Raw genomic sequence first — 17,229 nt, 5'->3', positions numbered from 1 at the left:
TGTGTGGCAGCATTCAAAATGGCTGCCGCACCAAGGGGGAAGGCCCGAACGGGCCGAAAAACTGGCTGAACGGGCCTGTTCGGGCTGCACTGAGGCCAGCGGGGGGAGGGGGAACCTCCACGGACCCCACCCCTCTGCCTCAAGGAACTCCCCTGAAGGGAGTAAATGTACCAAAAAATTTTTTATCATTTAACACACACACAGAGAGACTTTCGTGAACCCCCCAACAGTCGAGGGGTGTTCGGTGCGGGGTTGGACTGAACAGGGGGTGGTTCAGTTCGACTCAGGACCATCGAACCAAACTAGCTCAACGTCAAACCTGTTCGACGTTGAGCCAGTTTGCACATCCCTAGTGGGGAACAGAAGAAGTAACGGCAGGTCAGCATGCTGTTGCAAGGGAAGGAAAATCAGAAATTTAATTGCCTTCCACTTCTGGCTTTCCTGCCAGCTCTTTGACCTTGGGGAGCAGTGCCAACCACCCAAAGAGCCTCATCTTGGTTCTTTGCCATGCCAGGTAGGTCCAGAATAAACCTGAAGTCATCAATAATCTGATTATGGATGAAGGTGCCAACTTGGTATGTATCACAAAGAATTGGTTGCGGGAGGCTGGCAGCTCAGTCTGGTCCCAGCTTCTCCCTCCAGGGTACACCTCCCTTGCCAGGATCCCTGTCAAAGTGTCTGACCATATTAAATGTGTATACTTAAATTTCAGCACCAGGGATAGATTGGGAATTCTGCTGGTGTACCGATCGCCCTGCTGCCTAACAGAGTCCCTAACTAAGCTGAGAGACTTGGTCTCAGGCCTGGCGTTGGTATCTCCCAGGCTTGTGGTGGGTGTGGACTTCAATTTTCACTTTGGGATCAATTTGTCTGGGATGGCTCAGAAGTTCATAGGAGCTGTGACTATGGGCATATCCCAAGTAGTCTCGGGACCAACACATGTTGCTGGTCACACACTTGACCTGGTCTTTCACTCTGAACAGGCCAACTTAGATTTAAATTCCACAATTGTTACAGTGTCTGAAGTGGAGCTGCCCAGCACCTACTCTTATGTGATGACCCTGTATTAGTTTCAGTTTGTGATTCCTGAAGATGTGGGCAAGTTGCTTGGAATGGTGTGGCCTACCTCCTGCCCTCTTGATCCTTGGCCAACATGGCTTATAGTATTGGGTAGGGAGGCTGTTATTGAGGGTCTGGTAGAAATTATAAATGCTTCTCTGAGGGAGGGCAGGATGCCTCATCTCATGGAGACAATTATTAGACTGCTTGTGAAGAAGCCTGCCTTGGATTCCTAGGAGTTAAGCAACTACAGGCCTGTCTCCAACCTTCCATGACTGAGCAAAGTAATTGAGAGTATGGTGGCCTCCCAACTCCAGGCCATCTTGGAGGAAACTGATTTAGACCCATTTCACACTGGCTTTTGGGCAAGCTATGTGGTGGAGACTGCCTTGATCCGCCTGATGGATGATCTCCAATTGGGAATTGACAGGAGGAGTGTGAATCTTTTGCTTCTTTTGGATCTTTCAGCAGCCATAGTATCCTTATTGAACATCTGCGGGGATTGCGGGTAGGAGGCACTGCCTTGCTGTGGTTCCGCTCCTACCACATGGGCAAATTCCAGATGGTGTCTCTTGGAGAGAGCTCTTCTTCAAAATCTGAACTTTCCTATGGTGTCCCTCAGGGCTCCGTATTGTCTCCGATGTTGTTTAACATCTACATGAAACCGCTGGGAGAGATAATCAGATTTGGTGCAGGGTGATATTAGTATGCTGATGACACCCAAATCTACTTCTCCATGTCAAACTCATTGGAAGAAGGCAAAGTCTCCCTAAATGCCTGCCTGGAAGCGGTGATGGGCTGGATGAGGAATAACCAACTGAGGCTGAATCCAGCTAAGACGGAGGTACTTATTGTACAGTCAGAACTCAGGAGACTATTTTGAGCTGCCAGTTCTGGATGAGTTACACTCCCCTGGAACGAACCAGTAAGCAGTCTGGAGGTGCTTCTGGATGTGAACCTCTCCCTGGTGTCCCAGATTGAGGAGGTGGCCAGAGGTGCTTTCTATCAGCCTCAGCTGATAATCCAGCTGCACCCATTTCTTGAAATGAGCGACTTTACAATGGTGGTACATATGCTGGTAACCTCCAGACTGGATTTCTGCAATGCGCTCTATGTGGGGCTGCCTTTGTATGTAGTCCAGAAACTGCAATTGGTATATAATGTGGCAGCTAGGTTGGTCTCTGAGTCATCTTGGAGACCATATAATTCCTGTGTTGAAAGAGCTACAACTCTTTCAACAACTCTATGTTGGCTGCTGATACATTTCCAGGCAAAATACAAGGTGCTGGTAATTACCTATAAAGCCCTAAACAGCTTAGGCTCTAGGTTTTTAATAGAACGTCTTCTTCACCATGAGCCCCTTCGCTGGGCATGGCACTGTGTCTGGCACAGAATCTGGGTCAGTGATTTATTGGTCTGCTTTATACTGTGTTCTGGGAGAATCCTTTAAAAAAAAGAAGAGTTGTGTGTGTGAACTTGCAGTGCTGTTTGGTTCTGTCATAGGATGGAAATTCAAACTGGCCCATTCACTATGGGTTAGCGCCGAGGGACACCAGAACAGGCTGGGTAGCACACCATGCTGGGTGCTACTTACCACCCAACCCGCAAACCAATCAAGTAATCTGGCTATTTTGGATGATTTTTTTCCTCCAGGGTCAATAGGTCAAGTGTTGAGCTACAGACGACCCTGAATTTTTTTAAAAAATCATTTAAAATAGCCAGATTGTTTTGTGGGCTGGGTGGTAGGTAGCACCTATCATGACATGCCACCCAACCCATTTGGTGTCCCTAGGCACTACCCATAGGGAATAATGGGCTAGTTCAAATTCACATTATTCCCTATGGCAAAACCACTTTGAACTGATTTGACCCCAATTTGAATTCAAGGCAAACCAGTGGCCTGTTCGATGCAACCGGTACTCGAACTGGGGGGCCCTAGTTAAGAGTATGGTTCGAACTCAATCCAAACCAGGAAAACCGCTTTTGTTCACACCCCTAGATCTTAGTCATATTATTTTCACTTAGGGACAACTGAATTAACAATGCTTGTGCACAAACACATACATAGTTCCTAACTCATGCATGGGTAGAAGTTTTGTTTGCACAGGGCATCAATGAACAAAAATTAATCCAGTCAACCACAACATCCACCATAATGTTCAGGGAATATTTGAACAAAGCAAATTACATAGTCAACCAACCAACTGATGAATTGACTAGTAAAATGAGTGGCTTGTCAATCCCAAAGGGCGACATTAATAGTACAATGCAGTAGTCTAAAGAACCTTGGAAACACTCTGACACTGGAGCAATAAGAATGATCTTCCAACAGAAAATGTACCAAACACATTTATTCAAATAATATAACCTTTATTACCTATCCCTCAAGCAATTCATTCGTACAAACATCCACAGCCTCCTGTCTCTATCTGAAAGGCATGACTCTTGCAGGGACACAAAAGTTTACATCTCAAGGAGAATGGTTTATTCCCACAAAGGCTCTGAACTTAAAAGCCCTTTGGCAATTCTCTCCCAAAAAGGATTCCAAATATAGCTGTATTAGTTGATCAAAATGACAGCATACCAGCCCCTTATATCATCATAAGAGATAAAAGCAACTAATTTAAGTGAGTCTGGATCATGGCAACATAAACTGTTCAGCAAGTTTGTAATTATTAGCCTCACAAGCAGGAAACTTCTCTACATTTGTCAATCTTAAACTTGCCTTCAACTCTATAAAAGGGACAATATTTTTATGAAAGATTCCTTATGGAAGTCTTGCATCAAATAAAAGCAGTTAGAACAAGTAATGGTGACTACAAGTGCAGTCTTTATGATAGAAAAATGGTCAGCAACATTTATCTGGTCCTTTCCCTGTTAAAATACTATATAAAAGATTAAGGACAACCCAAACTATTGCCCAGAACCTGACTTATTGTATAAGCAAATATTATAAGCAGGCATTACATCCTTTTGTCTCCATGCCAAAGAAAAGTAAAAAAGGCAATTCACTCAGTTTTTATTTACCTCAAGGAAAAGTCTGTTATTACGAACTGTTTAAAAAAATAATAATTGAGGAGGTAAGTATGCAACAGTAGATATTCTTGGAAGATATGTGAGCATTTCGATCAAGCAAAAAATTTCTCATACTTGAGATAAACCTTATCCCAAACCTTGTCTCACTATCTCTCTCATACTAAAACTTAAAGACCAGACACATCAGGAAATTCCTTAGATTTGCTATTCTCTTTATTTTACTGTAAACATGTTCATAGAGCAGATTAAGTTTACCTCCACTTTTGATGTTCCAGGATGACACTCAATTGCTACACCCAAATTAAATATTTTCATATGCTGGTTTTAACTATTGTTTTAATAATATGTAATTGTGGTTGATTTGTGCTTTTATCTGTAGTACTTGTAAAAGAACATTTTCCTGCATTTTTTAGCATAGGAGAGAATATTTCAGAGAATTATTCTACCATTCTATTAAATGTATCGTAGAATATTATTTTACAAGTCTACATGCAAATTACGTTGAGAAGTCTATGTTGAGAGAATATATATTGAAAAGCAATGTATAGATACTCTAAGGACACAAAAGTGATGTCTTTGCTAACTTTGCTTAGAAGATAGCAAAGACAGTAAGGAAAACATCATATGATGGGTAGTACACATTAGGGATGTGCACGAAGATCGTCATTGCTGACAGGGGGTAGCGCTTTAAGGGCGGGGGAGGGTGTACTCACCCCTCCCGCCGCATTTCCCCCACTGGCGTGCTGTCATTTGGAAGCCCCTCGTGCCGCCCCGTTTGCCCCGTCGGCCGGAAGTCGTGAGCGCGCGTGCGCCCATCTTGCGTGCATGCGCACATGCCAGAAGGGCGCGTGCGCACGCACGACGGGCGCACGCACACTCGCGACTTCTGGCCACTTCTGGCCGACGAGGCAAATGGGGCAGCAGGGAGGAACGCTGCCGCCCCAAGGGGCTTCCAAATGACAGCGCGCCGGCGGGGGAAATGCGGCGAAGAGGGATGAGTACACCCTCCCCCGCCCTTAAAGCGCTACCCCCCGTCAGCAACAAAACGCCAAAATGCCCCCAGTGCCGAAACATTTCGGAGGCCTTCATAATGGCCTTCGAAACGTTTCGGGCACATCCCTAGTACACATAGCTTTGACTTGCATTCTGTTTAGAACCAAATCATTTTGCTGAAAACATTTTAAAAATGTAGGCAATGGAGACTATTTAGATGACAGACCCACAAGCAAACAAGAAACCTAACCACAAATACACAAAAGTGTCAATGTACACCTTTTGTTCGTTAAGGAAAATTATCTTACACTAATATATTACCTACCTGAAGGACAGGCACTTTTTGTGGCGTATTCTGTGGTGACTGGTGAAGCTGCGCCCAAGGCTGATGGTGGGGATGTGGTGGCGGTGAAGACTGATGATGAATGCCTGGATGAGGCTGCATGGGAGGACACGTTGGCATTTGCTGTTGAAAAGATGTCTGACTGGGATGCTGCTGACCAGATATCAATCGTTCTTGTATTGCTTGTGGATCAGCAAGGCCAACACCTGGACAGCCATTTGGTCTCATGTGACCACCCATTTCCCGCGGTGCTGAAGACATACCCATAAATGGCCGGTTCTGTTGTATATTCCGAGGGCCCATACTCCTCTGTCCAATTCCCATGGCACCAGGTGGCTGGTGAGATGGCTGAGGATGGGGCATATTTGGATAACTGCCAACTTCCATTGGTATTCCAGCACTACCAGGCCTAACCTGTGGAGGAGGGGTACCTGCTGGATTACTCATTGCTTTCATAGGTGACATGGGAGGTGGAGAAGCATAGGTTCCCTGAGGCTGTGAAGGGTGCATAGCTTGGGTGTTCATTTGGTTAAGTGAGCCACTAGGGTGAAGGGGCTGCTGGTGCATTAGTCCTTGACCACTGTTCGATGGAAACCCTACGGCATTTGGGTACCTTGGTACAGACTGATTCATTGGAGTGTTATTTGTAAGGCCTAAATTCTGATTCATCCCTGTATTGTTTACTAATCCCTGATTAAGGTTACTATAAGGATAACGAGAATACTGCCCTGAGTTGTTTATAGTAGGTGAAGGTACTGTCTGGCCCCGAGAACTAAAATTAAGTGTTTGTGGCCTAACAGCACCCTGCTGAGGAGGGTTAGGGGAGAATCTGGGACTGTGGGCTACTGATTCTCCATGGAGAGCAGTGGGAGGATGGTGGTGAAATTGCTGCACTGAATGTCGTAAAGAAGGCCCCATGCTTGGATTCTGCTGGGGCACATGAGACATGTGGCCAGGTCCTGAGGTGGCAATGAAAGGATTTCCCTGATTAAGACCTTCCTGGCTTTGAGAAAACTGGTTCATCCTCTGCTGTTGTGGCTGACCATGCTGTTGCATTGAAAAGTCACCACGAGCCATATAATTTCCCATCTGTTGTATGTGCTGAGGATGCCCCTGCCCAGGGGGTCCTGATGGCGCTGGTGGTGGTGGCTGAGCAGATGGGGGTTGCTGCTGGTGGTATGGTGCTCTTATTTGATCTTGCACTTGAACTGCCCGTGACCCCCACATGGAACTGCCATCTACAAAGGGTTGTCCATGCCTTTCATTCTGCATACCAGGGTAGACTCCCATCTGACCACCAGTACCCCCACTGTGAGGAACTGGAGGATTATGATACTGAGAGTGAGGAGATGCTATACCATTCCCAGGAGCATTACTCATCATTCTGTTTGGTTGATCCATCAGATGCATTTTCTGCTGTTCATATTGATTATAGTGATCGAAGTGGGTCAGCTTTGCTTGATTTTGACTGGTTGAAGGATGGTGAAGGGGTGACTGTAATGAGGCAAATCCTTGATCAATAGGTATTTGTTGCCCCATAGGGTTTACTGTGTTTTCAGGGTATCCACATTCCCCAAGACCCTCCAGTCCCTCACTGAAAATATTCCCATCTTCTCCAAACAGACTCATCATTCCTGGATCTGCCATCTTTGTTCCAGCACGCAGCGTCTCAGAGCTACAACTAGAATACTAGTCTGTGCTTCACCTCACTGAGGTGTTTGTCCTCAAAGCCTTTAATCCTCAACTAATCGCCTTCATGTCATTCCATATTTCCTTAATTCTTTCGGACCACAGAGTGTCAGGCAAGTTCTTGTTACAAGTCCTAAAAAAAAAAAAGGGGGGGGGGTTGAAAATTAGGTTGAGAATAAAAATATAAGTTGCATTAACATGCACTAGATTTTTCTGTTATGCCAAAAAGCAGCTTTTAAAAATATTTCATTTTAAGAAAAACTCATATGAAGCTTTATTATGATAAGCAACTAGAAAGTAAAGAACCAGTAACCTTAAATTAATCCATTCACTATACTTCCTTGTGTTCCATTCTTGGATGTAACAGAACAAAAGAACACAACAGGCAGCTGAAGCAGCTGCCACAGCAGGCAGGCAAATGTATGAATATAGCCAAGTAGCCCATCTGCTGAACTAAAACCCTGAAAATGCTCTAGTTACCAACAGCATGTCCTTAACCTTATTCCCCTGAGCAGAGTAATCAGATGAGAGAGTGAGCAGCGGTAAGGGCTACAATAAGCTAAGTCAGTTATAAGCTTAATTCTTAAAGGTAAATTTCTTCTAGTATTCACAAAAAGTGTAGGATACACTTAACATATATACAAAGAAATTGCATACTGACTATTGATTTCTGTTTTTAACACTAAAGTTAATCATCAAACAAGCAATATGTTATACAACTACAAAATTCTGAAGGACAATTTTCAGTTAGACATGCTAAGAGAATTAGCTAGAGATGTCCTAGAACTCCCAGTTATTTAATTATTAGTAAAAAATTAGCAAGATTGCAAAAAAGACTAGTGGAGACATATATAGTAAATACGCTTTTTAAAAAGGAGTGGATAGGGAAGATAAATCTAAGAGAGACACACACTTTTTAATCCAAATCACAATTTACGAGCATCCTGGTATAAGTGGGATAACTAGTAGGTAATGTGGACATAATCTATTGAATAGCCTATCAGTGTTGCAGTAGAAAATATATGTTGCCTGTTCACTATATCAAGACTTAGTCTGACATGAGATTAAAGCCTAGTTCTCACTGAAATAGGAAAACTATCTAGGCTGTACCACTTCAGACTGCAGGCAGATCATCTCCACAAAACCTTGCCCCCAAAATCCTTCCACACAGAAGTATGCTAGGGAGAAGACTAGGCTAGAACCCTTCTCAACACCATCTCGCTTTCTATGTAGAAGAGCATCCATTTCGTTTAAACTCCCACCTGCAGTCTGAAGTCGTACAGCTGCAACATTTACCACTTCAGTAACAATTAGAACTAAGAAATCTATCAACAAATGGGCTAAAAATGGAATCACCACAAAAAAGCATCACACAGCTCACTGAAAGTACTCAATTTGAGGAAATACTCAACTAGAAAGCATCATCATTCTGAGTGCTTTATGCACCAACATGAAAGAGAGGAACTGAGCAGCTCCTTGTAGTTTCTGCAAGAGTCTCAGGAAGACAAGGGAAGGGAACCCCTACTACAGTGCATCAATCCTTAGAGTCCCAGCACTTGCAATCACTTTACAGATGTTATGCAGTCCTCCTTCCAAGACCCACACTTCGAGAACACTGGCACTAAAGGCAACATTAAAACAAGCCACTCTCTGTGTCTGTTCCACTTCTGCAATATGGAGATAATATACTACCATCTTACAGGGTGCCTTAAGGATTATTGCGATGCAAGTAATCTGAACACTCAAAAAGACATTACTGTATATAAACAGTAAGTATCTCTTATTTGCAGCTTCACCCTATCTGTATGAATTACCAAAGAGGCAGTGAAAAAGGAGGAGATAGAACAGGAGAGAATCTATATGATAGAGAGCCCATGTCCTTGTGATAAAGTAGTAGAAACAAGACAAACTTGTCTACCAACTACAAAAATCCCTCTCTCCCTCTCTCTCTCTCTCCTTCCCCCACACACACAGAGCAAGGGGGTGTCTAGACAGTGGCTGACATGTTGCACAAGGCAACAAGGGCAGTTCCGTTGCTGCTGCTGCGGGCATCTAAAGCACAGTGTTACAATAAGGAGCTCACCCACTACGACATAAAATTGTGCAACTGCACTTCCACAATGCTAAATACATTGAAAAGGTGGTACAGGGAGTCCCCAGCTTACAAACAGGTTGCATTCCAAAAGTTCATTGTAAGTTGGATGTTCATATCTAGGAACATATAGTTCATATGAGGAACAACATATGTGCAGGATGGCTTTTTTAAGTCTGAGACTTCATTAATTTAATAAATTATGGGGCTTTGTAAGTATGGGTCATTTGTAAGTTGGGGAGTGCCTGTACATAGTGCTGTTGAAGTATGGCTCTGCACAAATTTAAGTAGCCGTGGATGAACCCTGTTGCACAACATTGTGGGTGGTTCACAACCACCAACATTATTCTGTGCAACATCAACCAGTGCATGCAAGTTTTCTTCAAGCCTCCAACAATCACCCCAAGCTACTGGGCCCTTCTTTTGTCATTTAGCTCCAAAAGAGCATCAGAACTGGAAAGAGTACAACTAAAATAAGAAAGAGAAATGAATTCCAAGAGGTTACCATCCCAGAAGATGAGCTTGGTATCATCTGTGTACAAATGGCATAACATTCCAAACCACTGGACAATCTTCCCCAGAAGGTACATGTATTTTGACAGTAAATAGTGTGAGATATAAAGTTGTGGAAGCTCTACCTCTCCCCACACCATCTTAAAGAACTCTCAGGATAGAAGAGATGGAACCCACAAAGAGCCTTCTCTTACAGCTCAACAGAATCTCAAAATACGAAATTACAAGGGAAACACATAGAGTTGATACTCAACACAGGATGTTTGTAATCTGTACTCAAGTTTGTACCCTGAGTTACACTTTAGAAGGGTTATAAATTGCAGGTATGTAGATTTTTTTTAAATCCTGTGTCCTCTGTTTGGATCTGCAGCTATCAAAACTGAGACTTTCTGCTGCCCGCTTATATTTGCCTCTCAAAGCCAGTCTCTGCAGCTGAATATCACATGGGGTCTGAGCACATGCAGACTTCAACTGATAGGGATGATAGAACATTTCAGTAGGATTGAGGACAGCCTTAGCTCAGTTGACTTAATATTCATACTCAGAAACCACACACAGAAAAATGTCTGAAAATAGCATTCTTATTTGTGAACAAATTATGTCTAGAATCTAGTTAAGTATTTATATTTCAAAATACTAGCTTCAGTACAGTTACTGTGTTGATTTAAATATGTTTTTGTAATATATTATGTTTCATACTGTTACAACTGTTTAATAAAATAAGCAACTTTTAATTATTTCAGATCCTATTTCTACTGAGAACTATTTCACTTATTACAACAAAAATTTGAATATTTAAAGTGGTAAAATGTACCAATTCACTTATAAAATGTGAGGTTGCTGTATATTATTTCCACTATGAGAAGATATCCACATTTGAGAGGTGTAATTGGCCCTCCTTCACAACATACATTTCTGCTGTGAGCCGGTAGGTGTGTCAGAGTAGGGATGTGCACGAACCGTTGTTCGCAGTTTGGGACTGCAGTTCGTGAGCTTTAAGAAAGAGGAGAGCAGGTTCTCCACTGCCCTATGCAGCTTCCGGCTGGGGCAGCACACATCCCCAAAAGCCCCTTGCAGCACCAGCACATACAAGTCATCTGCACATGCATGGACCTTTTTTGTCCTTGCATCGGGGCGGGGGGAGGGGGGGCAAGGGCTTGACTCTGTGTGTGTGTGTGTGTGTGTGTGTGTGTGTGTGTGTGCGCGCGCGCATGCGCACTGCATGTACACCACCTGCACAACAGGACTGATCAGGTTTGTTATCTCTCATCCCCACATACTGCTGTTAACGTGTTCATAGAATATAATTATGATTAACATTCATGAAAATACATTTGACTAGGTTCTTTATGAATTGTGGGGTTTTTTTCATCAAATAAAAATCAGGTTTAAATAAAAATCTGATGTAAACCCTTACAAAAACCATCGATTTTTATCAACCCTGTTTTCAAGGCACTGCAGTTGAAAGGAAAAGGCAAGAAAACTTGATTCCACAAGGAATGCTGCTCACAGACCTTAGGAGTCACACAGAGGTGGTCAAATTTTAGATAATACCCCTTTCTCCACCAAGTATTATACCAGCATTCTGATACCAGAAAGCAGGTGACGGTGGGGAGCATAAAAGCCTGCAGTAGTCTCCCCCACCCCACCCACCCCCGCTTCCTCTGGGCAAGCAATCACCCAAGAATCACACTGCACACTGTGCAGCTGTTTTACCGATCTCCAACAGACACATGAAGATGGGAAAGAATGGCTGCAGAGTGCACAGTAGGAACCTCAGATGACTTCTAGGTCAGAGGAAGTGGGGCCAGTCTGCCACAGTGCTTCACACTATCCTACCCAAGACTTTGCCTTTTGGCCTCTCTAAAGGCAGAGAAAGAGACAGACAGCAGCCCTTTGTACTTTCAATTCCAGGATAAGGCTAGAAGGCACAATAAGAGAGATGGCAACCCTGCCTAGATTCTTCCATGTCTCCTAACCTTCGCCTTACCTAAAAATAGGAGGGGTAACATGCTCAGGTTAGAAGCGATCCAATTAAGCTTCCACCAGAAGTTTCCCAGCAATCTCCCACTATCTGCCAGAGGAAGAAAGCATCATGAGTACAAGTATCCACATTACTAGAGTATTGATAACAAGCTCCTAACAGAAGAATTACTAGCAGATAATTTAACCACACATCAACGAACTGAGCGCCCCACCATATTTCTTGGCTTGGAAATATGGCAGGGCTTTTGAAGGTCTGCTAACTTAGCAAACTCCATAATGAACAGCCCAGAATAGTCTTATTTATCACAAGGCTGCATTCTGGAGCTCAGGTAGTTTCTTTCCCATCTTTCATGATAAGAAGAGAACATGTCTAAGAAGCAAGACAATGGGGACTCATCAGGTCAAATAATGACAATTATCAATGGTAGAGCATCTGCTTATGCAGAAGATCCCAGATTCAATCTCTGGCATCTCCAGCAAGAGCTGGGAAAGACTCCTGCCTGAAACCTTGGAAAAGCTGCTGTCAGTCAGGAAGACAACACTGTATTGACTTGAATCCAAGACTAGGTTTTTTCCAAGATTTTTAAATATTTAATATTCAAATCAGGAGGTCATTTTAAATTCAGAGTCCGATACCTTTTGAGTAAATGCAGGTGTAATCTGTATTTAACCTCTACTTTTTATGGGTGGTGTCTTAAATTCAGAGTTATCTTCTATTCAGGTAAATATGATACTGAGCTAGATGGACTCAGTATAAGGCAGCTTCACAGCTGACCAGAAAAGTGACTATTTACAAGATTGTATTGCAGTTCTAGTACAGTAATTGACACTAAACAAGATATTCCTTCAGCCTATGGAAGCTTGAATTTAACACAATAAGTGAAAGAGCGATTTCAGAACTAATACTGCAGTGGAAATACCAACATTCTCAAATAGTTCAGCAAGATTTATACTTCATTGTACTGAAAGTTCTAGAAAAATGAAGTGGGCTTTACCACACTAGCTTAAATTAGAAATCAGGATAGACCAACTTTAAATTGGTCTGTGTTTTGCTTTGTTAAACTTAGGTTGAGGAGCTATGTATAGGAGCTATATTTATAAATAAATATCCTTACTATTATGTACCAGAAGGCCAAAGAGGACATTAAAACTGAAATATTTCAAAGACTGTTTTCAAAAGCAAGAGTGCCATAACACACTCAGAAAGTTACACTGTATACTGCATTCACGAAAGTGTGAAATATTTCTCAAGAACAAAATGAACAGCTTAATAAACCCAATTATATATCTATCGCTAGTTATTGATCCAATGACTATGCAGCAGCAATGTCAAAATGACCAGAACACTGAGTGTGATGAGGAAAAAGCTATATTGCTGCCAACCACCATCATGATCTCCTAGCAATTACACTTGTCATGTAAAGTTGACACTACACCAGTGGACAATTCAAGAGGTGAAGCCTATGGCCACATACTGAGGCACTGAAAAAAATGCAAAGCTCAACTTATTACTCTCCTTACAGGCCAGTTTTTGTACACTTACTGAATTTGTCACTGATTAACCAAGTCATCTGGCAATTTCCTAGCTCTCTCGCAGTTAAAAAGTATCTGAAAGCCAACCCTTTTCACATTGTAAGAGAAGACTGAGATTGCTCCCTGTCATTACCATGCTATGGAGGGCCCCCTGCTCAAACAAGCTCCTCTTGTGCACACTATGAACATTCTTTTTTCCATCTTGGCAGGACTGCTGCAGCTGAAAATAATTTATCTGTTCTCTCTGCAAGAGCACCACATATGTGATTGGGAGAGAAGCATATCCATCATGAATAAACTTGAGCACAAAGACAAGATGAGTGTCATAGGATACAAAAGGACAGGAGGTCACAACAATAAGCTGGAGGCTTTGCACTGGACTGTGGTTGCTAATGCATGGCTGCCTCATTCATTTTCTGGCAAGCAAAACAGCATTAAGCGTAACTTTCACATTTGACACAGTATACTACAGAACACTATACTTACAAAACCTTAACACATTGGGCTATTAAGACCAAGCTGAACAGCTATGTTATGCAGGCACACTTCTCTCCACAGATATTGAACTACATAGTTGATATATTTTAGGAACATAGGAAGGGAGGAACTTTGAACCTTCCGCATGCAAGCATGCAGGTGCTCTTCCAAGTACGGGCCCATCCCTTAAGTGGAATATCTTACAGTGCTCACACGTATTCCATTCAAATGCAAACCAGGATGGACCCTGTTTAGCAAGGGAACAAGTGGTGCAGTGGGGAAATACTTGACTAAAAAGCAGAAGATTGCCGGTTCGAATCCCTGCTGGTACTATATCGGGCAGCAGTGATATAAGAAGATACTGAAAGGCATCATCTCATACTTCGTGGGAGGAGGCAATGGTAAACCCCTCCTGTATTCTACCAAAGAAAGCCACAGGGCTCTGTGGGCGCCAGGAGTTGAAATCGACTTGACGGCACACTTTACCTTACCACAAGACCAGCTCTCCTCCCATTTTTGTATACAAAGGCTACTGGATATTTCAGAATCAAGCATTATTACAGAACTTATCAGTTATCGCTGACACATACACATCTAAATAGCTATTGTCAAAGTCAACTAAATTACTGCCAGCACGCAAAGACCTGTTCTTACCTTTACCATTAAAAATGGAAGAGCTATGATGCAAGGCAAAGCTTCTAACATTTATAATGTGGTTATCCTTGTCAACTAATTTTCTCCTCTTTGATTTGATTTGAGTTTCTGCCTTTTGAAGTTTAACACTGTTTTCTTGTGCATCTGCTTTCCTAAATATTAGATTACCACAGGAACCTTGGGCCCACATACACAAAAAATGAGTAAAATGTAAAGGGACTGCTCAAAGTTTACAATTAATTTGAGAACTTCATTTTTGCTTTTAAACATTCTTATGCTTTTTTAAAACCTTTCCAAGTGATGCAAATGCTACAATTTGATCCTTGAGCCAGTCAGCCAGCCTATCATGTTTTGACTGGAAAAGATGGTGTAAACTGGCTACATCAGGCATGGTGCAAAGAGGGAGGGGTATGTCAAGAGTGTGACTCACAGTCCTTCCTGTTCCGAAAGCCTGCTAGCATTAATAAAAAATAGCACTCATCATTATAATAAAGGTTGCTTATAAAACCCATTATCTAGCACAAAAAGGGCCACTCCCAGGAAAATCCAGATGACACATTCTTCTATTACAAAGATGGCTACTAGTAACCATAATATGCATCTTTACTTCTATTATCGCTCACAGGAAGTACATTAAACAAATATGAATTATACCACATGAACTACCCACCCTCTAGATGTCCTGTAGATACACAACTGGATGGACAAGCTACAAGGCTCTCTTTAGAGTACCATTGTAGAAACAATTTATAGTATATGTAGGGTATGTGGAAGGCATTTGCCCATGCAGAATTCCACATATCCTGTTGTCTCATTTAAAGCGCTCCTGGCCTGTGCTTCCCTCTGAGCCATACATTTCTGGCAGATATGTGAAACTATATATGGAAGGGCTGGCATACAAGTTAAAAGATTGCCAAAATGAATCACCAGGCCACGTGGAAGAATCCTGCAACATCAAGTCTTGTGTATGCTTCAAATAAATGAACCCTGAAGCTTTTGAACAATCAATAATGCCAAAGCCCCCCTTCATGCACAGGTTTATCTGTACAGTTTTCTGAAATATGACTCAAGAGTGCTAGTAGTTGTATAAAAATGTAATTAAAGAAAACTGATAAGCACACAGCCTTAGCCCTGTACATAAATATTCAAGGAGGAATAAAACTATCCAACCTCTTTATACAGTTTTTAAGCTAAGAGTTTATATCTTTAGTGGCTACTGGAAGGGCCCTTTACAAATTAAGGTTGCTTAGTTAAGTGGCTTGTCATGCACCATTGTATAGGGATTCAACCAGTATTCAAATGGTTTTGAAACTCAAACTTGTTTCAGCATAAAATAAGCATAGAAGACTTTATACTCCACCCTGGGTAAGAGGAAGAGCAAGCTTCAGGGTCATCTTTACTCCACACTTGTTATGTGTATGTGCAAATGTACAATAAATTCAATAATTAATTAATAAATTAGTTCTCAACCATAGAATGGCCCCTTGACCAATGGGCTTTTTTGCTAACCTCTTGCCTCACCAGCAAAGCCCAAGAGACAGAGCATAACCTCCCCGGATGTAAAAGTAAGGTCGACTATTATGAGTACACTTAAAGTGACAGCGTTCTTCTATAGGAGGTGTCTGTTTGAGGTGACTTCTGGCCTGGAAGCAAGTCTGAGAACGGCCAGTAGTAAGACAGCGACAGCAGGATCACAATGGCTCAAACCAGTGATATGCATGAGTGAGCAAGTAGTGAAACTGATATTACTCCAACAGTTCTTGGCTACCCTGCAAGGTTATTGTGCCATGCCCCTCCATCCCTAGTGATTGCCATCCAATGAATGGAGAAGCACAAAGCTGCCCTGACTGTGGCTATGGCATCTTCCCTGCCATAGTAGGGAAGGGGCTCAAGTGATGCTCAGCATCAGAACTCCACCTTGGGATATGCAGCTCAGGTCACCCAGGGTATCCAAACCATGGGAAGGGGCACTGATTGCAGAGGAACCTGGCCTGCATCTCCACTGCCTGCTGGGATGGAAGGAAAAAGGTGTAGTGAGCCCTCTGACACAACTGACATGAAAGTCGGGACTCCTGGCCTGTATGACACCAGCAAGAGGCCCGGAATGTTACAAATGTGGGCAGACAGAACACCTGAAAAGAGACTCGTCTGGCAATGGAAAGTGCAGCCTGTTGCCAAAACAGCTTATCTTGGGGCTGCAAACAGCACCTCTCTATATGATTTGGGACAACAGTTTCCATTTGGGGATACCCAAGCTCATGGGATCATGAACTCTGCACATGCCCACATTTGGCAAACTATGCACTTCAGTCACTTAGCACAAGCAAAGCACAAGGCAATACAGCCCTAGGTCACTATAACAAAGGACTGAAGGGAATCACCCCCAAAACCTTTCTTTGTCTGACTTTGGAAAAACTGGTAAAGTAGACCTCAGATTAAAAACATTCTCAGAGGGAATAGCTAACTCCCTCCTGCAAGAGATAACTCTTCTTCACAGTAACTAAGTGCAGTGCATCCCCACCCCACTCTCAACAACGTAAGATGGCAAGGACTAAGGAGCAAAGTCGTTAAGATTTAAGAAAAATGTATCTCTCCACCTGGAGACACATCCCGGTTCTCAGGTAAGCTCTTAAGGTTACCCATTCAGACCTCCACATACCCTTCACCCAAGCCATTTCCAGACTTTTGTTCAGTGGGTCTACACCCAAGTTAACCAAATCCTGCAACCATTAACTTCATTGTTCTACCTGAGTTTCAGCCCCTCCACGAAGGGAGCATGATTTATGCATTGCCCCCGGCCCAGCCACTTGGCCTCGGAATCAGAACCGGAATCAGAATCAGGGTCTGTATGGAA

General features: G+C 42.8%; 1 protein-coding gene across 11 annotated transcripts in view; it reads right to left on the bottom strand.

Annotated features, from left to right (window-relative positions):
- Positions 1–17,229, bottom strand: part of CHD7 (chromodomain helicase DNA binding protein 7) — a 292,592-nt gene that overhangs the window by 206,712 nt on the left and 68,651 nt on the right. For 10 of the 11 annotated variants that reach the window (XM_053246208.1, XM_053246203.1, XM_053246209.1 and 7 more), the window contains one exon: positions 5,414–7,253. In XM_053246208.1, coding sequence (XP_053102183.1) covers positions 5,414–7,078 — 1,665 coding nt within the window. In that variant the 5' untranslated portion in view covers positions 7,079–7,253. Of the gene's footprint in view, positions 1–5,413; positions 7,254–11,715; positions 11,800–17,229 lie in introns of all 11 variants that reach the window. The other variant, XM_053246206.1, reaches the window with a different exon arrangement.

Source organism: Hemicordylus capensis, chromosome 4 (assembly GCF_027244095.1).
Source record: "Hemicordylus capensis ecotype Gifberg chromosome 4, rHemCap1.1.pri, whole genome shotgun sequence".
NCBI lineage: Eukaryota > Metazoa > Chordata > Lepidosauria > Squamata > Cordylidae > Hemicordylus > Hemicordylus capensis.
This window is presented reverse-complemented; position numbering and strand designations above follow the sequence as displayed.